This window comes from Lonchura striata, chromosome 3 (assembly GCF_046129695.1).
Source record: "Lonchura striata isolate bLonStr1 chromosome 3, bLonStr1.mat, whole genome shotgun sequence".
In the NCBI taxonomy this organism is placed as follows: domain Eukaryota; kingdom Metazoa; phylum Chordata; class Aves; order Passeriformes; family Estrildidae; genus Lonchura; species Lonchura striata.
The window spans coordinates 25,302,432-25,327,569 of NC_134605.1; the positions used below are offsets into that span (position 1 = coordinate 25,302,432).

The 25,138-nt window shown below is 41.3% G+C and overlaps 1 protein-coding gene across 3 annotated transcripts; it reads left to right on the top strand.

Annotated features, from left to right (window-relative positions):
* PUS10 (pseudouridine synthase 10) lies at nt 1–25,138 on the top strand. Of its 3 annotated transcripts, none has more exons than XM_021527501.2 (18): nt 3–72; nt 1,492–1,628; nt 2,619–2,888; nt 4,153–4,239; nt 8,396–8,430; nt 8,871–8,982; nt 10,571–10,632; nt 13,038–13,083; nt 15,234–15,298; nt 15,718–15,803; nt 17,858–17,983; nt 18,782–18,838; nt 19,746–19,822; nt 19,906–19,961; nt 20,086–20,203; nt 21,421–21,563; nt 22,113–22,212; nt 22,463–25,138. In XM_021527501.2, the coding sequence occupies exons 2-18, from the start codon at nt 1,503–1,505 to the stop codon at nt 22,499–22,501; spliced, it is 1,605 nt and encodes a 534-aa protein (XP_021383176.1). In that variant the 5' UTR covers nt 3–72; nt 1,492–1,502; the 3' UTR covers nt 22,502–25,138. The 3 variants fall into 3 exon arrangements, with proteins under 3 accessions (XP_021383178.1, XP_021383176.1, XP_021383177.1); XM_021527502.2 differs by lacking the exon at nt 3–72 and adding an exon at nt 79–129; XM_021527503.3 differs by lacking the exon at nt 22,463–25,138 and having other exon boundaries at nt 1–72; nt 22,113–22,442.

The following is a 25,138-nucleotide window of genomic DNA, read 5'->3' on the forward strand; positions in this document are numbered from 1 at the left end:
GCCGGCCGAGCGATGCGCTCTGCCGCTCTGCTGAGCGGGTCTGTGCCGGCTCCGCGGGCCGCCGAGCGAGGGGTGAGCGGGAGAGGAATGGGAACGGGAATGGGAGCGGGAGCGGGAATGGGAATGCGGGTAGGAATGCGAATAGAGCAGGAATGGATCCGGAACGGTGCTCCTGTGCCCCTCTCTCTTCACATCTGGGGGGTTCTGAGCTCCGCCCTGAGGTGCTGGGCCGGAGCGGGGGCCGCGATTCCTCCCCTAACGTTGCCACCAAGTGTCAGGGATATTGTCACATTTACCTTACGTGTCACTCAGTGCCGGTATTTAAGTCGCATGGAGGTGAATTGAGGTCGTAATTACCTAAAAGCGTGTTTGTCTGTGTTTGTTCTTTCTCTTTAAAAGCAGCTTTGAAGTTTTCCAGGCACACCTTGGTTTTTACAGCTTACGCTAAAACATCCAACCGCAGGACTAAAGCAATTCGTTGAATTAATAAGTTTTCCGTGCTCTGGAGGTTTTCCATAGCTGCAGTGTTCCTGTGCAGGATACTCCTGAGCAGGATTGGATATTGCAGGTGTAACAGTGGCTGGCATGAAGAACACGGATATATCCCATCCCTTGGGCCACAGGAACTAGGAGAGTATCAAGTGTTGCTTACAGGAGCTAAGCCCATAGCAAAAACAGGTGGTTCATTAGTACTGTGGAATTCCTTGCTGAATTTATTCCCACTTTGGGCGACAGTGGACTCGTTAAACCTTTGGTCTGAACAATTGTGGTTATCCTTATGTGCCTCCTGAAATTTCCTTGATGTCCAGTAAGGGTGAGCACCTCACTGGGATTCTCTCTTCCAAAAAATGCTGAGTTCACAACATTTTGGGGGGGAAAAAAAAAATCAGTCTTTTCTAAAGTTCTGGGCAGAGAGAACAATGGGAAGCTAAATTAGCCATGATATTTTAGAGGTGGAAAAAAGCATTGTGAGGTTTCTCCCAAAAATATGAGTTCTATATTGAGAAGGGAAATAACTCTTTATTTTAAAAAAAATAACAATCTTATTTACCTTATAAATCTTTTTTCCCCAGTGATTTTAACACACGGATTCTTTAGTCACTGCAATTTTAGGAGGATTTCCCATTTTAAATTTGCCTTAATTTGTCTTAGCTCCACCCTTCTTCATCTAGTAAAGATTAGCATGTAATGTACTTTATCCAAGATGAAACTGGGCAAAAGCTCAGCATTTCCTTGTCAGAACTCAAGTTCAGGTTTTCTAGGAAAAACTTAAGAAATACAGAAGCTTTTCCTCCAGTCAGTGATCTTTTTGGGTTGGTCTTCCACTTGTGCCTGTGATTTAAAACAAACGTGCATCCCAAGTTTTCTCTAGAGGCCGAAACAATTCCAGTTACTCTAAATATGGTGTCTCAGCTGAGTCTTTTTATTACTGAATTGCTGAACTGTGTTTGTTCTAAGCTTTTCTTTTTACTCCTCTGTGTTGAATTTTAGATTTGCCCAGCATGTCTTCCCTGACAGAGAAGGACAGACCAATTGTTCAGCTCTTACTCAGTGCTGGCACTTGCCCACGATGTGTTTTGAGGTTCTGCTGCGTGGGATCACAGCTGCTCTATAGACACCCACACCAGGTTTGTCCTTTGTTGTGTTCTTGGGCTCTTGGCCTGAAAGGAAAAGAAGTTATGTAGAATTGTGCTTGTGCCTTTAATGGGAAGGAAATTTATGTGAAATTGCAGAATTGGTGAGGGGATGCAACTGAAGAATTGCAGAGCAAAGGATAAAGGATAAATCAGAGAAACACAGTGTTATTACACATCCTTCTTAGCTTGCTCTAACCCCCTGTCTTGATGCTTTGTGTCTGCTGGTATCTGTCTTGATTATTTTACCTTTGCTCAAGTTTAGACTCTCCACAATTCATTTTTAACGTCTTTCTTCCCTATCCTTTTCCATTTTTTATCAATTGTTTGAGGAGTGTTCATTCATTGTGCCCTTTTTTATCCTTTTGCATCTCTACCTGATTTTCCTCTGAGTTGCAACAGCATAGTAGCTTACTGAAATTCTTTTAATGAGTCCTTCTTCCTGAACTACGGCTTGTCTCTCATCCTTCCAGGAATCAGAGACATGCAGGTAATTGTAAACTTTTGAAGGCTTCTCTCCTGATACAAAGTTCTTACTCTGTGTGTTTAATTTCACCCCCACCTGTGTCTGCTCTCTTTTCTTTTTATTATAGTGGCCAACTCTCTTCCTGTTCAGTTGAAGGAATTAAGGAGTTGAAGGAATTACATTCTAACATAATCTAAATGACAAGAAAGCACTAAATGTCTCTTTTCATGTAATAGTGATGGGGCAAAGATAAATGTGTTTCTGCAAGCCAGGTCTGGAAAACATTTTCATTCTTGGATGATAAACAAGTCTATTCAGTAATATTTTCTCTGGAAATTTCTGTTTTGAGAGAAATGCAGCTTGGAGCTGTTGAATTGTATCTTAAAGATGTCTTTGGGCATAAATTCCATGTTGTTAATTACATACACTAAGTCTCAACTGGAACATTACTGCCCTATGGAATTATGTTTGTTAAAGAGGAACAAACAACCAGGGTGTGTTTCCTCTATTTGTGTCAGGATCTGATGAAGGATTTGCAGGAATTTCTGAAGAACAGCCAGGAAAAAGAAGACACAGTATGTTTGGATGTGGCTGACCCACCTTGTAAGAGAATCAGGCTTGAACACAGCAGGGAAGAAGGTGCTGATGATCTGAATCTCAACGGGGCCATCCCAGAGCTTCCCTCGGCTGCCAGTGGGAATACTGCCATGGAGAGCTCAGCTGGGAAGGTTTGCAATGTGTGTTTGGGAATTCTCCAGGAGTTCTGTGAGGCTGACTTTGTTAAAAAGGTACATTTTTAGCCTTTTGGGGTACTTTTTTAGAGCTTGTGTATGTTGGGGCCTGAGCTGGTGGCTGAAAACACTGCACAGGGGTTTTTTTGGGGTTTTTTTGTTTTTTTTTTTTTTTTTTTAATAATTTTTTTTTTTTTGAAAGAGAGAGGCCAGACAACAAACCAAAATATCTGCCTATTTTGAAGATTTGAAATGTAGATAGCAGAATCCTACTCCACCCTGCTCCTGGGCAGTGTTTGCACATCCCTGCAGCTGGGAAGTTGCATCTGTGATGGCAACAAATTTTGGCCAGACTTTGTCATAGTGGCACTTTTTTAAAAATAGCAGTGCAGATGCAATGGAATGACTGCAGGGAGCACAATTTCCTAAGAAAAAGACTAACAGATATGTGGTTACATGAATTTAGGAGATGACCTGAGGTTCAGCTGCTTTCAAGGAAAACCTCAGTGGAACTGGTGACCTCTCTTCACTTTTTATGTGACAGGAAAATGAGGAGTCATCAAGTGCTGTTCTCTGAACCACATCTTTCTAATAGAGCATGAAAATGTCTTTATGAAGTACCACAGGGGAAGAAAATGTTTTGATGATGCAACAGATTGTGGATAATAGAGAAAATGTGAGTTAGGAGAGAATGTGGGCACAGAGCATTGCAATTGCAAATCTCTGAGCAATTGTATTGCTCATGTTACAAACTGAAATACCTGCTGGAAAACTCACACTGGCATCTGAGACATTTAACAGAGTTTTGATAGAAAAGGATTTGATTTAATGGTAGGAATGTATCAAAAATGGGACTGGACAGAAAGCATAATATATAGTTTCTTTTTTGTTTCCATGGGCAGAATATGTATCTTTTTACAGAATCCACTGCTAAGATTTGTTTCAGAGCTACTCTCTTCAGTAGCAATGGAAAATCTGGCAGCGCTGGTTAAGGCATCACAAAACCTACTTATTTGATACATAAATTTCCTTATCTGAGATGCTAATTTCACCTAAAATTTCCATATACAATTGGTCCTGGCCTTAAAATAGTGAGTTTGGTTGTTTCATAGCACCAAGGATACTGTTGATAAGTAACTTTTTTTTTTTTAACAGGACAGAAAAGCTTGTATTTCAATAAGCTGTTAGTGATTACTCTGGTTTGTATGTTGGGCATCTCTCTGAGTGTGTGATAACATGAATTCACATTGATTATTCTAGAACAAAAATTATCAGCTCAGTTCCACTGCTGTGGTTTCATATTAGGCTCCTTCTCTTACAGGTGTGCCAAAAAGTTATTTCTGCTGACTACCAGTTCACCAGTTTTGTATTTTCTGTGTCACTACCCCCACAGCTGTCTGTCAGAGAGGTAAGTAACTTAAATAATAACATAAATAATTAAATATGTATTTAAGAAAGTAACTGTGGAATGTATGAGCTGGAGGTGGTTAGATTTTTAATTCTTATTGTTTAAAAAACCCAAAAGTCCATGTTGGAAATGAAGTCTGCCCTCCCTTTCCTTCTGGATGAGCATTATTGTAATTAATGAAGGGTCTGAGTCACTTCAGTTTTCAGTTAGCCCAGGAGTTAGTTTCCATCTGAAAACCTAAAAGGAGTTTGTTGAAACCCTCAGTGAATTGTTCCCTTTGGTGCAGATGCCAGCCCTGCTTTGTGGATCTTCTCGGAGACAGAGCTGCACAGCTGCTCCCTTTCCAGGGATAAAGGATAATTGGTAGTGCAAAATGCAAATGAAGGAATTTGAGGATGAACTTTTGAAGTGTTCAGCATTTTAAATGATGGGAAAATACACTTAGTTGTGAGATATTTTGAAACTTCCTCTGTGTTCTGATATAAAATGATGCAAAAGTACTGTTCTAAAGGTGTTGCAAAAGTTGTGGTTTAAAGGGCAACACCTAAATCAACACAGGAGATGCCTGCAGTGATTAAATGTGGTGGAAGCTGCAGTGAACATGGCAGAAAGGAGTGTAAATGGTGTTGGATTTCTGTATGAAGCTGTGGTGAGGTCTCTTCTGCTCCCACACAGTTTGGTAAATAATCTGTTGCAGTGGTGGTGGTGATTTGTGCTGTTACTTGTGGCATCTTGGGCAAGTACCACTGTAACAGCTAACAAATATTCTACTCCTAAATCTTCTGCAAGATAAGATTCTCTGCTCCCCATCTTAAATTGAGCATAGTTGGTGTATTTGCTTTGTCCTTTCTGGCTGGGTAAACTGCCCTGATTCCCATTTTGGATTTTGATGCCTCTAAAAAATGAGGTCTGTCAAAAAGCACTTTCAGGCTGGGTGAGTATTGGTATGCCTGTGATGCTCTGGCAAACCCCAAACGTAGGTCAGACTTTACCAAGTTTTAGTCCAGCTTTAAGCCTGCTGTAAGCTGAGGTGGTCCAGGAGCACCTGATGTTTGCAGGAAGCCTCGGTAGAGGGTGATGTTGCATTGCAGTTCAGCTGAGGGATATCCTCACTGCCTGGGGCTCGTGTTCCAGCAAAGCAGCAGTGCTGGGGACAGCCAGGGGAGTCAGAGTTGTTCCGTGGGCCCACAAATCAATAGATGGAGCGAAATGAGTGAGTAGGAAGCTCCAAAACTGGATCTGTTACCTTTGGAAACAGTTTTGGTTCGACTAGGAGAAGTTTTGGATTAAGAAGCTTCTGATGTCCCTTCAACTCCATCTCTCCAGTCTTGTCAAATACTAAAGCAGCTGTTTGCTCCAGTTGCAGGGATGAAAAGGGGTGATGGTGGATGAAGAACTTTATATATCATGGGGCTTTATTTACCTCCTCTCTGTTTATCACTTAAAAAAAATAGGTGAGAACCTGTTTTAGAGCCACAGAAAAGCAGCAAGTCAGTGTGTAAAAATGTCTGAAAATACCAAAATCAGATATCAGAATATCTCAATGTGCTTTGTGCTGAAAAGAGGTAGTTTGTTAAATTCTGCTTTTAATTCTTCGACCTGCTGTGTATAAGAACATGTGGAATCCTATCATCAAAGAACACCAAAAGGCAGCCTCTCTCTCACTGCCCTCTGGTGTGACACACAGATTTTCTCCGTCATCTTTTTAACAAAAAAAAAATCAGAAACTGCCTTTCAGTATTACCTTCATCTCATTTAATTATGACACTTGTCATCCTGCCAAGTCTAAAATGTACGAGGGGAGCTGGAGAAGAGCAGGACATAAAAATCTACATTTGCATAGTATTTGTCTGTGATGCAAGGAAGCAATTTCCTCCTTCCACAAGTAGGATATTTGATTGAAATAAATCATAAATACAGGAGTCCCAAGTTTATGTCAGACAGCTCTGTTAGAATATGAGGTGAGTCGTGCCCTTCAGAAGGATGGCTGCTGGCTCTGCCTGTGGTCTCAGTCGTGATCCATCATCCTGGTGCTTGCTACAAGGACATTGATGCAAATAACATCTGTAGTCATTGCTCCCTCTTGGGCTGCCTGTGCCTCATCCTGGAATTCCCCATCTCCAAGCTCTTTGCTAATGCACTGAAACAATGCTATGGCTGGGATTGCATGTGGTATTTCAACTGTTGCCACTGTGCTCCCTCAGATAGCACCAGAATAATATCCTGCAGTCCTAATCAATACACTGCCTGGGCTGGTGTGTTCCAGAGATGTATTTGCTGCTGAGCATTGCCCTGCAGGCTTCAGCTCTGTAATGAGCATTTTTCATTTTCAAACCACTTCACAGACATGAAGTAATTATGAAGTAGAGGGATCTGATCCCCTGCTCCATGTTCACCTGGGAGAGCTGAGGGGTTTGGCTGGCTTGGTGGTTGAATGCAATTTGGAATTTGGGATCTTTTGGCTTCTGTGCTTGCAGTACCCTCATCTATTGTTTCCCCTTAACTGAAGGGGAAAAGCAATTTCTTTAATTCTCTTTCAACTTAGAAGTCAAGAGAGAGAGGAGATGAAATTTAACCTGTGCTCTCATTTTAGCATAACTGCTCCCATACAGAAGTTTTGTCTATTTTGTAGTTTTGTCCCAAGAAAACAGGGAAGAGGAGTGCAATGAGCCTCCCCCTGAGTCCAAAACATCCCAAACTTGCAAGAGCTCTAAATCAAGGCATGAGAGGGGTTTCTTTGTAAATTGGCATTTGACAAATGCATCTCCCTAGGCCCAGTTCTGCGGTTGTCACATCCTGTCGTTCAGAGCTACGTTCAAGGAATTTCAATTGAAGCTATTTTTATATATGATTTTATCTGGGTTATTATGCAAACAAGATTACAGTATACTTCAGACTTCCTTCAGCCTTACTCATACTGTCTTCAAATGCAGGATAATGAATCACAGTGGATTTGAGCAAACAGCATTTCATCACTACAACTGCATTTGTTTTGTTCACCAATGTGTAGGTTTGTGTATCTTGCATCTAACAAAGTTTATGTCCTCTCTCCACCATCCCTCTTCCCTCTTAATTTCCAGCACTGTTTTTAGGGTTCCCTCATTCTTTTAGATGTACCAAATGAAGGGTAATAGACTTATTTTGTCAATTGAGTTCCTTATCAGCATAGAAAAGGGATCTAGGGATCTATTATGTGGTTCCTTCTGATATCCATGCAATTCTGAAGTTTGAGACCTGTTTTAAAACCTCTTAGAATTATTTCCTTGTCAGTGCACAGTGATTCTTTCAGCAGAGTTTGGGGGAGGTTATTCTTTAAGTTTATGAAAAATAAAAGATGGGGAAGGGGTTTAAAAGCCTGCAGCCTACAAACTGAAAACTATTTCATTGTGGTGGATTCAAATCAAACAATTTGATTTTTGGAGTTTGTCTTCACTGAGGAGGGTGACACAGGCTAAATTAGTTAAGTGCTTTCCTGCCAGTCTTAGTGTATTTTGTTGTTAGTGGAGGAGAACTGAAACTGTTGTTGTTCTTCATTGTAGGAAGTTCTGAGGGGAGTTTTTCTCTTTTTACTAATTGTTAGTGAATTTGAGCATTTGTACTAGAAGCTCCCTTTGATTTCTTCCTTCTGTTCCTCCCCTTTTCCATATTTAGCCTATTCACCTAAACTAAGTGGTGTGCAATAAGGGGGCAATTCTGTGATTACCAAGTAAGACCAAATATATTTTTAATTCCCTTTTTTTATAATGGAGGATAGCTGAATTTGGGGTTTTATTAATTTATGTCAATCGGCTTTTGTATCCCATTCATTTAGACACTTTTTAAAAATTTCTATATGGAAGATAACTGATGACTTAGAGTCTTTCTGTAGTTACAGTATTAATAGCAAGTTTCAAAGTGTTCACCATTCCTCTTTTTTTTTTTTTTATTAAGCCAGATAGGATTTGATGTGAAGAACAAAAATAAAAACTCACAGCAATTTCATCTTTCCACTGCTGAAGCAAAAGCTTAATTCTTGATACTTCCTTTTTGTCACAAGTTTTAAAAACACTTCTCCTTTTGCAAAGAGTCTCTCAGATTTTTGGGAGTTCTGAGTCTTAATTTCACTTGCTTTTATTTTTTCCCTCTCTTTTCCCTGGGCATGGCTGGTGACCTGCAGCATGCTGCTTGGCTGGGGATGAAGCAGCAGATGAGGTGAGCCATTGTTTTTGCTGTCTGTCTGATAAGAACTCTTCATACAGACACCATTTCTCTATAGTAATGTTGATTTTTAGTCCCATTTACTTGATGCTTACAAAGAATAAGGTGGCAACTGGGTTTTGTGTGTTTTGTTTTTTCTTTTTTACCTGGTTTAACCTTTCTTGGGGTTTATTATCTCTTTTGCTCTCTAAATTCCCAAACAAGTGGTTTGAAATGCATCTCTCTCTTTCTCAGCTTTTCTCTGAGCAGGCTCTGGAAAGACTCTTGCAACTTTTGATCTCCCAGGAAGCTCTGACATAATTTTCCTCAGTGCACAGGAAAAAAAGAATCTGTTTTACTTGGCAGTAGCTACTTAAGTTCCTCTTGAAATATTATATGTCATGTATCTATTTTTGACAGACCCCTGTGCAAGTTATTATTTCTTTGTGATTCAGAAATCTGGGCCTTCCCTTCGCAAAGGATGACATTGTTCAGCTGAAAGAAGCTTATAAGTGGATCATTCATCCCCAGCTGTCAGAAGAGTTGGGTGTTCCTGCTGATGGAAAGGTCTTGTATAAATAACAAAACACTTTTGTTTCTTCATTCTTTTTCCATACGGGTTTGTGTGTGTATATTTACACACTTATGCACATGGTGGGGAAATAAAAATGTGTCCTTTTTTCCTTATTAAGAGAGAAACTAGTTCAGTGGCTCCTAAATTCACTGTAGGGCAGAGCAAGGGGGAAGTTCTTTTAACCAGAGCTCTCCAAGTGAGAGTCCTGAGGAGCCCAATGTTCATTTTGTTTATACAGATCATTGCATCTTCTGAAACCACCACAGGCTTGTGCTAAATCTCTTGTGCTGCCATCCTCCTTTTGTTAATGAGACTTTTCCAGCTGTCTCCTGTTCAAGGATCCCTGTTTTGCAGAGGCTGAGGAATGCCCACACATTCCTTCCCTGCTCTGTTGTCACTGCTAACACTTATTCAGGTTCTGTGGATCAAATAAATATCTGAAATGTACTGAAAGAGGAAAGACTGGTCCTTGTTCACTCTAATGAACACCAGAAATGGGTTTGTTGGGACCTGCAATATCCCTAAGTAGGCAGTAGAAATGTTTTTTTCAAACTGTTTTTAACTTGCAGAATCTGATTAATATCCTTAAAATCTTTCTGAAAGGCATTGACTGAACATGGTAATCATGTGTTGCCAAAATCTGAAGCACCTTGAGTTGTCTCAACTGTAAATTTTCTGCAGTCGTGGCCGACTGTGGATTTTACTTGTCACCAGCCATAGCACTGACCCCAGGACTAGATTCACTTAGTCTTCATGTTTATTTGTCAGCTTCCATAATAATTACAGGCTGTGTTTTCCCAGGAGTGCTAACTGAAAGGATCCCTTTTGTCTTAGTGAAGAAAAAACCCACTCAATTACTCTGAAGATGATCCAGGAAGAAACAAATTCCTTACACACCAAGTTAGCAAAAGCTCCCCACCACTTCGGCACAGAGCCACTGCAGACATCCCTGTACCGCAAAAGTTGTTTTTCTAGTGCCCTATCTACAAGGCCCTTGAATATTAGCCAATCTTTTCAATAGCCCTCCTGAGGTGTTCTGGTATCTGAGTAACAGAAGTAATGAGCGTTGTTTGCCCAAGGCCAGAGAGGGAATTGGGGGAAGAATTGAGATTACACTGGAGTTCCTGGGCTAGCTGCCAATCCACCAGGATGTGTTGCCTTTCTTTGCCCCAAGGCCATGCAGGCACTGCAAAGGAAGCCCCTGACAAAATTTTACAGTGGTAACTACTGCAGGGTTTTTATCTTTATTGTACTCCTGGGAGGGCTCTGAGGCTTAGTGACCATAATAGTCTTTGAGCCTTGGCTGCCTCTGCCTCAGCCCTGCACAGGATGGGACCAGTGCAGGTCACTCATGGCTCTGAAGTGCCCTCACATCATCTTTGGTGACTTCAGAAAGGCAAATGCTGTTCTGGCACACCTTTTAATGTCTTTAAACATAAATGAATGGGTTTTTCTCTCTTTTGTCTCTGCTGTTTTCCTACAACTACAATATGGGTGCTTGAGAATATCCTCCCTGGTTGTTTAAAAAAATATTACCTCCTCCTTGTTCTTTATTTATTTTTTTTTTTTTTTTTAATTTAGAGTTTGTTTGAAGTTAGCGTGGTCTTTGCTCACCCAGAAACAGATGAGGAGTGCCATTTCTTGTAAGTCTACATGTAACAAAAGATCTTTATCTAAGTGTTGTGCAACATTGTTGGTTTGGATTTGTTACAGAGGACAATATGCAGTGTTTATAAACTAGAACGTGGCCTACATCTAGATTTCCTCATATCCACATGAAGTTGCAGAGCTTGAAGTTAAACCATCTTTGGTTAATTCTGCCAATAAAAAAAATCCTCTGGAATTCTGATTTGAACTACAAGGAGAGCATTCAGATAAGTTCTTCAACTTCAGCCCTCCTCAAAGACATTCCCTGTGTAATTTTTAAAAATTTGAACCATGTAATTGCAGGTGGAGGAATCTTTTGAAGTCATACCTAAGTTTTCCTGCTCTTGTAGGACACATGGACAGGAGGAAAGGCTTTGAAGTGAATTAATCAAGCTGGTTGATGAAAATAGCCAGAAATTCCCTGGCCACTGCACACAGCCTCTGTACCTGCTGTACACAAAGAAGCAAAATAGTTCTGTGAATTTAGCTGCCATTTAATCTGATTTCTCAAAATCTAGCTGTAGTATATTCTGGAAAATTTGGGTTACTCTTCCTGTTTGTTTCCTGGAAAACCTATAGTTTCATTCAGTTAATTTGCACCTACTGCAAGTCAAATCTAAGTGTGGAAGGAGGCTCAGCAGAGACGTCTCTGTTGAAATGTGAATTCATTTCTTGAGACTGGAGACTTCTCCTGCAGTCTTTTTTTATTTCCTGATTTCTTTTCTGGCCATTTGTGATCTTTGAGTGCTCAATCCACCACCTTCTTAGTTTTCCACAACTGCATCTTTTGTTTGTCTTGAGGTGAAGATGAGGGAATGGGAGTTGGGAAGGAACCAGTATTAGGAACAATTATTACCAGTGTTTCCTGAACATCTTTCCATCTTCTCCAAGACTGGGCAAAAGAGGGAGAAAATTGTAGGGCCAAAGTACTGTTCTAAATAATAGTTCCTGCAATCCTATAAAACACTGAAGTGTTTCTGTATCCTGCACCCTTTTGTTCTAATTTATTTAATTTTACTTCCTTCCTCTGAAACCTCTTCACTGGTATTTTCCACTCATCCTTCCATCCTTTTTCTGGCATTTTAGGAGTATTGTTGTTGAACATGTTGTGGTGCCAGTGTTAGTGCTCCAAGCAGAGCAGTTGTAGAGGTGAAAGCTGTAAAGAAGTTCCATTCCACTTTCCTATTACTCAGGTTCATTCCATGTTAATCCCTTTATTTGTGTCCTCTTTGTAGCACACTTAAACAGCAATTAAGGTTTGAGACACTTTCTGAAGTAGCAGCACATCACCTAATTTAATTACACAGTAGTTCCTGAGGTGCCAAGGCATTCTGCTTGTGTGAGTGGCTGGCTCTGGGCACATTCTGAGGCAACCTGCTTTGGTTTTCAGGGAAATATGGTAAATTTGGGAATTACCACAGTAGTAGGGACAGTCATGGTTTCTGTGGAAGCAAAGCAGGATTTTGTCTCAACCTGGAGAACTCCAGATGTATTTTCAGATTGGATTTCCAAGCATGGCATCTGCAGTTTCTCACCTGTTCTTACACAGTTGTGTGGAGGTGGGTGTGCTGAGTAGTTTAACATGGAAGATTCAATTGGCTCTTGTCAGTTCATATTTAAGGGTAAGGTGATACTGAAATTTGGAAGAGGGAGTTTGCATTGCTTTGGCTGGCCAGGGAAGTTATTTATGTAGAAACAGCAAAAGCTGCTTCCTTAGAGTCTGAAGGAGTTACAGAAGTGTTGAAAAGCACCAGCAAGACATGATAACTTGGGTCGGAGGTCAGAAATATCTCTGCCTGCATACACAGAAATGCACTAATAGGAACGGCAACTTCCTCTACACTGCTCAGAAAAGCATTTCACTGACTTGGCTTTCACTTTCATGAAACAGCCAATAATTTCCTTTCAAACAGGCAAAGCATAGGTTGTGGTGAGCACCTGGGGTTACTTTTTCATTGGGAAATTGAATTTTCCTCTCCAGAAGGGACAGTTTTAATCTCAGGTTTGTATTGGGTATTGTATAAGAGCGGCAAGTACAGATTTCAAGGTGTCAGTGGATCTTGCCTAGAACTTAAAATATTAATCGTGACCTTTATTTAAAAGGATTGGAAAGGACTGAAAGCTAAACTTGTGTGCTTTCCCATCCCATCTCAAATCTGAGACATGGTGTTGGTCAGAGCAGAGGAACAGAGCTTTGTTCATGGTTTCTCTGGATCAAGCAATGCACATCTTGCACCATTCATGGTTTAGGATAAAGGGAATTTAAAAATCTGCTCTGAGCTAAGCTGTGGAAGTGAGACACTGGATGTATGTGTACAAAAACCATTTACATGCTCTGCTTGTGAGTCTGTCTATTTCTTTCTCTGTAAGAGGAGCAGCTAATTTTCATTTTTGTGTTTAGAGCCACAGCCTGCCCAGACTGTTTCAAACCAGCAAAGAACAAACAGGTAAGATCTCATAATTGTATTTCTGCTCTGACATTCAGAATTTCACAGCAGTAGCTTACAACTTACCTGGGTATTCAGTTAGTGCTCAGTGTCTGCTTTTCCTTCATCAAAAAGCTCTCTAGTTTTCAATTGTCTGAAAATAAAGTTGTCTCCTTTATTCACTTCACAATTCTCAGCTTAGGAAAACCAAGAGCTTGGTGCTTTTGTTTAGGTCATTCATTTTCCAGGCTGTCCAAAGGCCATAATTTTAGGAAGGTTCTCTGTAAATACCTCCCTTAAGATCTAGGAATTTGATTGTCAATCATTAAAAGTAGCATAAAAGATGATCCTCAAGCTCTCTGTGGGTGAAGCAGTTCAGATAAGTCACACTGTAAAGATGAGACTCGGCAGCCAAAAGGGAGATGATCACACTGGTTTTCATGTGCTCTGATCTGAATGAAAGCCAGGATACATGCAGGATGGTTTTATCCTGCCTGCCTCTGGAGGAGGGGGAAAGAAAAGGGACCTTGCCACTTGCTGCAGACCCTGAGCACACACACAGCTGGAAAAGGGGACATGCGAGGAAGGAAACTGATACAAGTGGGACAGTTGGTGTGATCAGAGGGAGAACAAGTAACTCCTGTCAGAGGCCATTGCAAGGTCTTTTGAGTCTTTCTGGTGAAGAGTCTGTCAACATTTGGCAGAGGCAGAGTCTGGCCCAGGAATTCTGCTAACTCTACTCCACCTGACCAATAAGCACCACTCTTCTTTTAGCAGGGTTGTATTGTTGTAACTCACTGCTTGCTGCATTGCTGCCCTTTAAAAGGGAGGAAATCCCACATAAGAAGCTAAAGCAGCAGGGCCTGGCTGTTAAATCCACACAGGTAACAAACTGTAGGGAAATCTAAAGAAAAATACCAGCTCTGAAGAGCTGTCAGAGGTTTGTCTTCACAAAGGAGCTGGGCTTCAAGGGCTGTGTTAATCAGAGAAGTGGTGTAAAAACTGGCTTCTGAGGGAAAATTTCTGTGCTGTCTGTGTAGATAGTTATTTAAACCTGCTGCTGCTTTCAGGGCTTTCCTGCTCATCTGTTCTATGAGGAAGGGAAGTGCTATTATCTCTGATTTATGCTTAGAAGGAGAAAGAGCAGCTTTCCTGAAGACACCCAAGAACTCTTTAGAGCCAAGACTTGAATTGTTCCAGACAGTGACCCAGGGGTTTTTTGTTTGTCTGTTTTCCTAAATCCCCAATCCAGTTTGCAAAAAAGACACCATTAAATTGGAAATTCAGCAGACAGCCATCAGGGAAGTCCCAGGGCTGGAGTACATGCCTGGGAGGGGAGGCTGAGGAACCTGGACTTCTTCAAGGTTCCTGGTGAAGGCTTTGGGGAGGATCCAGTTGAATCTCCTCCTGGTGCCGAAAGAGATTACTGAGAGCAGGGAGCTAGGCTGGTCTGCACAAAGCATGGTGGAGAGAGGAGACACAGCAGGAATACATTGAAATGAGAAGTTCAGAGGAGACACAAGAAAAAATGCTTTACCTTGATGAAACTCAGAGTGGAGCAGGCTCCATCCCAGGTGGATTTCAACATTTGACCATGCTTGGTTAAAAGGTTAATTTAGACACCTTCTCCTGTCCTCAGCCTTCCTAAGCAGGATTTCACCTCAGCTGTTATAACACTTGTTCCTTCTGTCCCAAGAACATAAATTCCCACTAGAGTTACCCCAGCAGCAGCTGGCTGTGCACAAAGCTTGTCAGTCTGCTCCTGCTCTACTGGCATTGCTGCTTTTGCTGCAGCTTGGGAGTGAGGAGCTGCTTGATTTCCACAAGAGGAACTGCCCAGCCCCACTGTTCAGAGCCCTTAATTCTGAGAGTCAATCCATTTTTGAACTTCAGAAACAGATTGCTACTCAACAGGCTTATTTTCACTTTTATGCCACTGACATAAAAGCTGGGCTTGGGTATATTTAACATCTGAAAAAGAAGCTGGTTTAGGTTTCTGTTCGTGGATTTAGGATTCTGGTTTTAAACTGTTTTGCAAATTTGGACCTGGACTCCCAGGTGAGCAATGACAGAACTACACAGTGTAAGTTTCAGTGCTTTTTTTCTTCCTCAGGCATATCCTTTCCTTGCTTTTCTTAGGTCTTGACTCATTTTTTTATTTCACTGTGCAGTCTGTTTTCACCAGAATGGCAGTTATAAAAGCCCTGGAGAGGATAAAAGAAGAAGATTTTCTCAAGTAAGTATATACTGAAACTATTTCTTAGTATTGTGCTTTTGTATAGAATTAGGGAGGGGAGGAAAATATTCAGTGGGTATGTAGTGGTAGAGTGGCTTTAAAAAAACTTTTGATTGTTCAAGTTCTGTTGGTTTACTGCTTAAAAGATGTTTTCTTTCTGGCAATAGAAAATCACTCCTGATCTTTTAATTAAAAGGATGATTTTGAACTTTAGAGTTTGTAAGGTAAGCTTCTCTTTACAAGAAATATTCCCATATTTCCAAAATGTTAGGTGTTGAGTTTTAAGAAAACACCAAGTGTTGTTAATATGGTAAAAATCACAGCGGGAAGCCAAAATTAGGCACTTTTTACTGCTCTGGTGATGCTCCATCATGTTCTGGTAGTGATAATGCTTTACTCTGTTCTTACTTTTAATACAGGCATTTTCCATGTCCTCCAAGTTCACCAAAGAACCTCTGTGATGCTCTGGAAATTGAATGCAATAATGGTGCAGTTTTTGTCGCTGGTAAAGTGATCCATTTCTTTGCTGCTGTGTTGTCTTGAAGAGAACTTTGTAACACTGCCCTGAGACCCAGAGGATTCTTGCTATTTGTTAATGCCTCTAATGAAGTGTAAGGAAAAAAAAAACAAATCTAGCTCTATCCAGGAGTACTTTGAAAGGGGAAGAAATTATATTTGACCTCTGCTGAAGACATTATGTTGTCAAAATTTAGAAATTACAGATCCCCTCAGAATAATAGTTTGAGAAAGGCACCTCCACACCAGCAAGCTCCCAGCAGTGCTGTTCACTTCCTTGGGTTTTGATTTGGATTCAGAGGTTTTCACCATCTGTATTGCTCTGCATATTATCCCATGCAAAACTGCAAATCTTCACGGGATTTATAAAGGTTTGGCTGAGACAGGTAGTGCAGCAACACTTGGATGTCCCTGAGTTGAGCTGATTGAACTTTTTTATCATCTGCCTGCCAGAGTATCTGCCATTCTTCTAGTCCTTTGTATGAACAACATATTTAAATACGTGCAAAGTGATTACTAAAAGGAACCCAACCTTTAATTTAAATCCAACATATTCTGATGATAAAAATCCTGAATATAAAGAAATGGAAAATTAAAAACTATGAAAGTGAATGGCAGGATAGTCAATGTTCTACATATAACTATTCCTTAATTACTGATTAGACAGTTAGATGTACATTTTTGTGAATCCAAGATATCCAGTTCCTTTTTGTCTTTTCCAAACACACTGCTTTATTTTAAGTTGCTTTATTGGATAGTTTTTTTCAGAATTCAACAGTATGAAGAGAAAAACAGAGGGTTTGCTTTCTGCCTGTCTTAATACTGGTCTTGTCATTTATAGTTTATATCTTGCTCCCACAAAAAACCAATTCAGGAAGGTGTTTAATTTTTGAAGAACTAAATTATTGAGTACAGTGCAGGTATTTTGCTTTTAATAAATGAGATGGGATCTTAAGTTGTAAGCACAACATTGTCCTCTTGACCTGACCTTTGGTGTTTACACCCCATCCTTTTTTAAGGATTATGGGGCTGTCAAACCAAGAAACACCTGGTTTTTTTAAACCTACTCTTGTTCAGATCAACAGTTAAAATTATTAGAATGGGGAGCTGAGAGGAAAGAGAAAAAAAGCAAACCTAATTCTCCTATTTCCATTTTATGGAAAGAGAATTTAGCAGTGTGAGGCTGTATCTGAATGATGAGTCATCCTACTTTCATTATTTGCCCAGTGAAACTGTGTTACTCAGTTTCCCCATTTGTTTGTGTGGCTTTTTGGCTTTTTCTGCTGCTCAAACTGCAAAAAGGAAACATTCTTCAAGATAGGAAAATATTATCTGAAACCCCAAACCCCTGTGATGTCAGAGGCCCAAAGTAATGCACAGCACTACTCTGAACTCCTTTTCTATTTGCAAGGTTTCAGGTTGAAAGGAGTTTAAGCAGGGGTTTGCTCCTTGGCCTTTAGGAATGATTTCCTTGCTTTGGGAATATTTTCAGTTCTTATCAAGCCTGTCCATCAAAAAGCTCATATTGTTCATCCATGTCAAGCTTGTTCTTTTGTTATAGCCTGCCATGGAGGTGCCATGAAACCATCGCTGGAACCATCCAAAGATGCTAGTCTCTTTACATGGCACCTTCTCAAGTCTCCTGGTTTATTCCTCCTAGTTTATTATGGGGACTTTTTACTGTTTGTGTGGTGTTCCTTGTAGTGAGCCAAAGCATTTTAGTTTGGGTTTCTTTTCTTAAGCCTTCAGGCAATGGCAGAACTGGCTTGGAACCTGGGTAATTTCACACAGGATACCTGGAGGCAGGACTGCAGCCACAGGCTTTCCAAGTCCACCCTAAGTGGCCATCCTGGCTACTGCCACTTCCCTGGATGTAGCCATGTGTGATCCACAGTGCTGGTGTAATGCTCCTGCCATAAAGCAAGCTCGAGCCTGTCAATTTATTTGCACAAAGCTGCCATGGAAGTTAAATGTGCTGGGCAAGACTGCAGCTTTCACTCATGGCTGTGGAATGGTTAGAAGTACTGTGGTTGTCTTTTACAGGGAGATACAACAAATATTCCAGGAATTTACCTCAGACTCCCTGGATTATTGATGGGGAGCGGAAGCTGGAATCTTCAGTAGAAGAATTAATTTCCGAGCATCTGATGGCAGAATTCAAGGCAGACAGTAAGGCTTTAGGAGATCTCCTACCATACATATTTTTCTTCACTACTAGAAGATTTTTTTCTTGGTACCTATCCATTTAATATGAGAGTATAATGGAAAAAAATGTTTCTTTATCCCTCTTGTTTCTTTCCAAGTTAAAGCTTGTAAACTTTATTTAGCTGTGATCTGGGAGTAATTAGATCCTTTTATCCTGCTAAAGTAGCTCCTCAGTCGATCTGATGATGCAGATAAGTTGGTTTTATGCGGGAGTGTTTTGGCATAACCAAACTTCTTAAGAGTTAATAATTCATAAAATGACTTGTACTAAGAAGGTTTTTGACTTTCCTAAGATCTGCCTGGCTTTTGACCCCCTCATGTTTCTTAGCTCGATTAATTTCTTTTCCTCAGTGCATAAAGTTCCACAAGCTAAATGCTTATCCAGAGATTGTCCAGATGAAATAATTACTGCCCATCACTTGTCATCTAACAGATGTGGATATAGAGACATAGAAAGCCCAAGTTAAAACTTGGCTTAATTAAATATTAGTTTGGGGAAAACCCTGCTATTCCCCCTCCACTCCTCCAAGTGGATATGTTAGTCTGATTGTAGCAGTCTCATTCAGGACAACGAACTGGGAGAGCTCTTCAAGAAATTTGGGAATAAACAGTAATCCCCACAGTTTGTGACAGTTTATAAAGTAGATTGGAAGTAGATTTTGCAAACAAGTTTAGAAAGAAAATATTTCACCTTTTAAAAGCTGTAGAGAGAATTACAAATGTAAAATTAAAGCTCACCTGTCTTGTTCAAATCTGTTATAGGCTTTAATTTTAGTTCCTCTGGAAGAGAAGATGTGGATGTAAGGACACTAGGCAATGGTAAGGCTTGGAAGACCCCTTGTGAAACACGAGAGATTAAATGAGTGTGTGGAGCTCCTCTATCAGATTCTGCTGAATTCCAAGTGTGTGACCAGGCATATTTTAGAATATTATCTCAGAAGCATTTTAGTGAAATTTAGATACTTATTCCCAAAGACCTACAGCTTCATAAAACCAGCTTGAAACAGGAGCTCTTTTTCAGTGGCCTTGGCTGAATGGGAAGGCACAGTTAGTTAAAAGTATTTTATTTTATTCACTCCCTACTTTGCCATTTATGTCAGATTGATTCCTCTCTTGTTTTCTGCTGGATCATTCTAATTCCCTCACTGCAGAGTGGGGGAGCCTTGTTTTCTTTTTGAACTTGAGTCCCTTCTGAAGGTCAGCTGCTTTCCAATACACTGAAGCTGCTGTAGCCAAGGGAGGAGGGAAAGAAAAAGTAAAAATGAACAGTTCTGTGTTTCAGTAGCTGTCTGATCTGCAGTGTGATTCTTGGCATGGCTCGTGCTGGGGATTGTCCTGGCCCTGAGCACAGAGTTACAACTCTGGCAACAGATGTTGAGCTGAGAGAGTGGGATTTAACATTGCCATGCACCTGGGCATTGCTGTAGGTGACAGAAAATAAGCTAATTAGCTTTTTTTCTTATTTTATTTTTTAATTAGCACAGACTTGTACATGATGTCTTCTGGGAAGTCATAATTTGCACTTATTGCTGATACTGGGGTTTAGTAGCCAAAAAACAGTCCTTTGTTTCTTCCCTTGCATCTGATGTTCCATCCCTCAGCCCGCCAGTCCTCTCCCTGTTTGTGTAACAGCAGACAGTCTTCACACCTTCCAGCCTTCCTGTGCAAATGCAGCATTAATTTAGAACAACATGTTTTTGTGTTTTACGCCCGTGTCCGTTGCCAGGAAGGCCCTTTGCGATGGAGCTGGTGAATCCTCGCAGGATCCATTTCACCGCAGAGGAGATGAAGAGGCTGCAGCAGGTAAATCACGGGACCCGTGAAGCACGTGCTGCCTCTCCAACCCAGCAGCTCTGCTAACTGATTGCTTTTTTGAAATATCACAGGCAATTAATGACTCTTCAGACAAAATACAGGTTCGAGATTTACAGCTTGTCACCAGGTCAGTGTTTATCGTTGCTGGCAAGGGATTTCAAAGTGGCACTCGGGGAGTTGGGAAGTGTTCTTGCTCACAGCCTTGTATAATTATGCTTCTGTTAAGTGAGTAATTAATTTATTTTGTTTAGAGAGGCAATTGGTCATATGAAGGAAGGTGAGGAGGAGAAGACAAAGACCTACAGTGCCTTGATATGGACAGACAAAGCAATACAGAGAGAAGACATTGCGTTTCTAGATGATATCAAGGTAGCAGGAGCTCTTGTTGCTCATTTAAATTTAAATTGTACCTGTCCTTGTGCCCTAGGGAAGAGGTAAATACAGGCCATCCATGGGCCTGTCTCTTGCTCTGTGCTTGGTTTTTGTTTTGGTTTTGTTTTTTTTTAATCAGGGTTTCTCTTGCTATAGGGACTTCCAAAGCACCCTTCCTTCCTTTACCAGACACTCCAACAGGACAGGGGGGTTGGCTGTTAGCAGAGATAACAAATCCTTGTGTAATGTTCACCTTCCATGAGACCAAATCCTGGGAGAGGAGGAAATTTGGCACCTGCACTATTTTGTTACCTTAGATAATGTCCTGTGTAAGTGAAAAGAGTAGAAAAGCTCTTTTGTTCTGCTCTAAAGCCATTGTCCCAAAGCTGCAACACTTTGGAGATGGAAATGTCTATGTCAGAGTGCAGAGGCCTCAGGAAGGCTCAGCATGTGCAGGAACAAGAACTTTCTTCAGATGTTGGCCTGATGGAGAGACACAGAAAAGCCCCCTCCTCTCCTCCAAGTGGGTAGTTAGTCTGATTGTAGCAGTCTCATTCAAGCCAAGGAACTGGGAGAGCTCTTCAAGAAACTTGGAAGTTTCAGTTCAGTTTCTGGTGTGCTGCACCATTTCCTACAGGACTTGCCCATGAGCTCATTCTCAAAGCTATTACAGCTCAGGCAGACAACTGTTGTGAACTTCTTCCTTTTGCTTCCCTTGCTCCTCAGAAGTTGCCTTTCACACTGCTGCCTCTCCTTTGGGAAAGGGATTTGGGAATGAACTTTTGAAAATACTGTTCTGAGATCTAATCTCATTTAAGGTTTTCCCCTTCACTTTTATTTCTAGGGGGTTGGCTGTAGTTTAGACAAAGCATTTTGTGGGTGGGATTTATTTTTTTTTCTGATTGCCCTGAGGCTTTGAGTGAGCTGCTAAATCCTGGAGTCATTCCAGTAAAGGGCTATGGAGATTTCAAGGTTATTTCTCTGTATTTGTGATTCCATTAGTTTGTGTTCATGTGAGGCCTTCTCTGGCCTCTGAGAGGGCTGTCCTTTTTCCTTTGATAAACTTGGAAAAAAACGGCCTTGCCTTGAGATTACTCCACTGCCAGAACACAAGATAAAAGAGATGGGACTGGTTAACAACACACACAGTTCCTACAATCCACGCAGCCTTTGCACATTTCCTTCCTCATGGTTTTGGTCCCTTCTTGTACCAGGAGTTAAAGCTGGACCAGAAGACCCCTCTGCGGGTGCTGCACCGGCGGCCCCTGGCCGTGCGCTGCCGGCTCATCCACACCATGAAATCCGAGTACATCGACGAGCACCACTTCCGCCTGCACCTCAAGACTCAGGCTGGAACGTATCCTTGGCTGCCCTGACACCAGCCAGGGGCCAAGCAGCCTCCTGGAGGGAGTGACTGGGATAACGGGAAGTAGTTCCCTGCTTAGATGGCCGTGGTGTTTTGGAACCCCTGCTTTCCCACAGTGGTGTCACTGCACAGTATTTGCTCTTAAGTCACAATTTCACATTGGAGTTTTAATTAAGTATGAGACAGGTATAAAAATGTGCTGGTTAAAATACACTTCAGCTTTTTCTAATTTAACTGAAAACTTTTTGCCTCCAAAAATGACCTTTTCCACAATATTTAATGCACTTCAGTACAGACTGGAGATCGCTGCTACTTGCAAGCTACAGTTTTGTCACTACTCCATTTGGAATGAAACAAAATAAAGGTGCAGTTTTTGGCACCGGAGTCAGAAGCCAGGAATTAGGTGCTCTCCTAAAGATAGGTATGGGCTTAACAGGATATTAACTAAAAAATTACGTACGAGTAGAACAAGCACTTTTTTTTCACCCCTTTTGATTTTTTTGGTGTGGAATCCACCTCTCCTTAGCCAGTGTTTTCCAGCTACATTAAAGAGTTTGTACACGGAGACTTTGGGAGAACAAAGCCCAACATTGGGTCCCTTCTGAACAGAACTGCTGACATTCTGGAGCTGGATGTAGAAGTAAGTTGGTTGCTGTTTATCTTTCCTGGAAATTACTAAGGGAGTTGCCCTGCTGGGATGCTTTCCATGGAATTGCTCTGAGTGCATCAACATTCCTTACCACAGGATGCATTTCCTACTGCTACTCTCCTTTGTAAATGTAGCCCAACAGAGAGTGATGCTGCCAGGTAACAGCAAAAGGAGTTGTGATTCTTTTGGTATCTGTAAAATACCACCTCAGCTGCCTTTTTTTCTCCCTCTGCCTTTCTAGTCTGTTGATGTTGACTGGCCTCCAACCCTGGCTGATTAACTTCTGGAGCTGGGATGAGGAAGCAGCAGCTCCTTGGCAGCAGCTGGTGACCAGACACTGTGCAGGATCTGTTACAGCCTGGGTGCCAAGGGTGTCCCTGGAACATTGGGATCATGCTGATCTGCCAAAGGATACCCTTGGGCTCTACTTTACACACTCAGGACCAGGTAGTGTTGGTTCAATCTCTAGCCTTACTTTTATTTCTTCTGTACATAAAAAGACTTCGGGGAGCCAGTGTATATAACCCTCCATCAAGCCAGATTTTATTTTAAACTCTTTTTCTATTGGATACTACAGCTTTCCTTGTGTGAATGCAGGTAACACTGAGTTACCTGAAACCCATTCCCAGCTTTTTCTGAGCAGTTCATGCATGAAATCCCAAAAGCCAGGGAGACTGCAGCCAGCAGGACAGTGCCTGCAGCAAGTTTCCTGAGACACTGACTGCTTTTTGGTCAGTAGAGGTGAGCAGATTTGTCTCTCAGAGTGCTTTTCAAAGGGGAAAAAAAAGTTTTCAGAGGAAAACTTTGCACTTGAAACCAAGTTTTTCTCATTTAAAAACATTGCAGATACTTCCTATAAACAAGAGTTGAGGCCTCATCAGCCCTTTTGTGGAGTAGGAATTCCCCAGTGAGTCACAATATACAAAAAGACTGGGAACTCCTGGCAGTGGGCATGATGGGAATCTAAAGAAGAACAGGAATACCAAGAATGTCAACATGCAGAGAAACAGAAGGTACCACAGGATGCTGGTATCCAGAGAGAGATAAAAAGTAGTGATTTAGCAGCATAATACAGTTTTTCTTGTACCTCCCCTTGAATGGATGCCTGGAAAAGTTAAACACAGCCTAGGAACTTGCCTGGAATAGGGAAAATCTGAGGTTTTCTTTAGTTATTTTAAATGTTCCCTACTAAGCACCACCAACATCTTTAGGAAGTCATTTTTTATACCAGTATCATGTTAATCCATTAGGGAGGTGCTTCCCTGAAGTATAGAAGAGAGTTAAACTATCAACAAAAAAATAAGGTTTGGAATTTCAGAGCTCTTTGTTAACATTTTGGGGATAAAGAGGGTAACATTTGCCAAGACAAGCCACTGTCTGGGGACAGGGAGGATGACTGGGATGTCTTCCCTTAAATTCAGTGATGCTAGAATAGCTCCATGAAAGCTTGAGCTAGAGGCTCTAAAAATGTTAATAAATACATTTTTAAGGAGCTCCTTCAAGGCTCTGCCTGTGCTGGGCTGTCAGAACTTGTGTCTGTAATGTAAGTAATTCAGAAGCTACTGTTTTTCTAACACAAAAATTTGATTCAGACAGAAATACTATTTTTGGTTTTAATATTAAAGCTCTTATGAGCAACAGATTCCATGAGTAGTTCTCAGTAGTTCTCAGATAATAATCTGCAGCTAGGAAGGAAATGTCATTAATGATGGAAAACTAAAGAAACTGAATTCAGAAAACAAAAGAGAATTTCGTATCTGTGTGATTTCTTAAAACTCCAAGTGAGATAAAGTATGATTTATAAATTCCATAATCTACAAGGGAGAGAAAAGGTGCAAACAAGATTGTGCTCCCTGGACACGACAGGCATGGGAAGAGCTGTTCCAAGGGGAAATGGAACCAGAAGGGGGAGAAGGAAAGGCCTGCTGCAGTAGTGCTAAGGACACACAAAGCTCTTCTCTCTGCAACTCCTGCTGCATGTGGGGATCCCAGGCAGAATCCAGGATAAACAAGGTCATAAAGGTGACCCTCAGTGTGCTGGGTCTGAGCTCTTCTCTGCACAAGGCAGAGAGCTCTATCCCAAAATTCTCAGGCTGTTTATTTCTACGGCAAATCTGAAGTATCCAAAAGGGAGGGGGGGGGCGGGGGGCAGGGTGGAAGCTGATATGCAAATATCCCTGAGCTCCTGAGGCAGTTCCTGGGCACCAATCATGGGCAAAAGTGAAACTGAGAAATGTAATCTGGGGGTCTGAACTTTGTTTCCAGTCCAGTTTCACAACCATCATGTACTGAATATTGCAGCAATAATATTCACGTCATACTTGGCTGAGTTTTCAGCTGAGTTTTAGGAGTATTTTTGTGAGATCCAGATTTCATCTTACATTTCCCTAGCTGTACATCTCTGATGCCTCCCCCCCTGCATTTTGGTTTTACATCAGCTCAGCTGGGCCTGGAGAGAGCTGTACTGGCAGCCTAGCTCCGCCAAAAGCATCTGTGCCCTTGTCCCCTCTGCCTAAAAACCCAACAGCTCTGCCACAAAACCTGCTGAGGCAGATCAGCCCTCGCATGCCTGAGGTTTTATAGTGGCCACCAGCCACAAGGAGCAGAAAATACCCCAAAAAACGCCAGGATAAGCAACCAAGAACCTACCTTGTCCCTCTTCCCTGCCTTTCCCGTGGTGAGGGATGTCGCAAAGCTGAGGAGGTTGCAGAAGCTGAGCACTTCGTATAACCAGTTTTTTTTTAATTACCAAACCAACTCGTTGACAAAGGAAAACAGAACTTTGAAAATATTTAATTATACACTAAAAACAAATTGTATTACAAAGAGCTTTCTATGATGTAAAATGTTTACATTTAATATACTTAAAACTGAGAACTTCAAAAAAAAAAAGAACTGAATAAACAACATGATTCAA

Coding starts and splice junctions, on each gene's coding strand:
- PUS10 (XM_021527503.3), top strand. CDS start 1,503: ATGTCTTCCCTGACAGAGAAGGACAGACCAATTGTTCAGCTCTTACTC. Junction 1,629..2,618: donor TCTATAGACACCCACACCAG/GTTTGTCCTTTG, acceptor TATTTGTGTCAG/GATCTGATGAAGGATTTGCA. Junction 19,823..19,905: donor AGATGAAGAGGCTGCAGCAG/GTAAATCACGGG, acceptor GAAATATCACAG/GCAATTAATGACTCTTCAGA.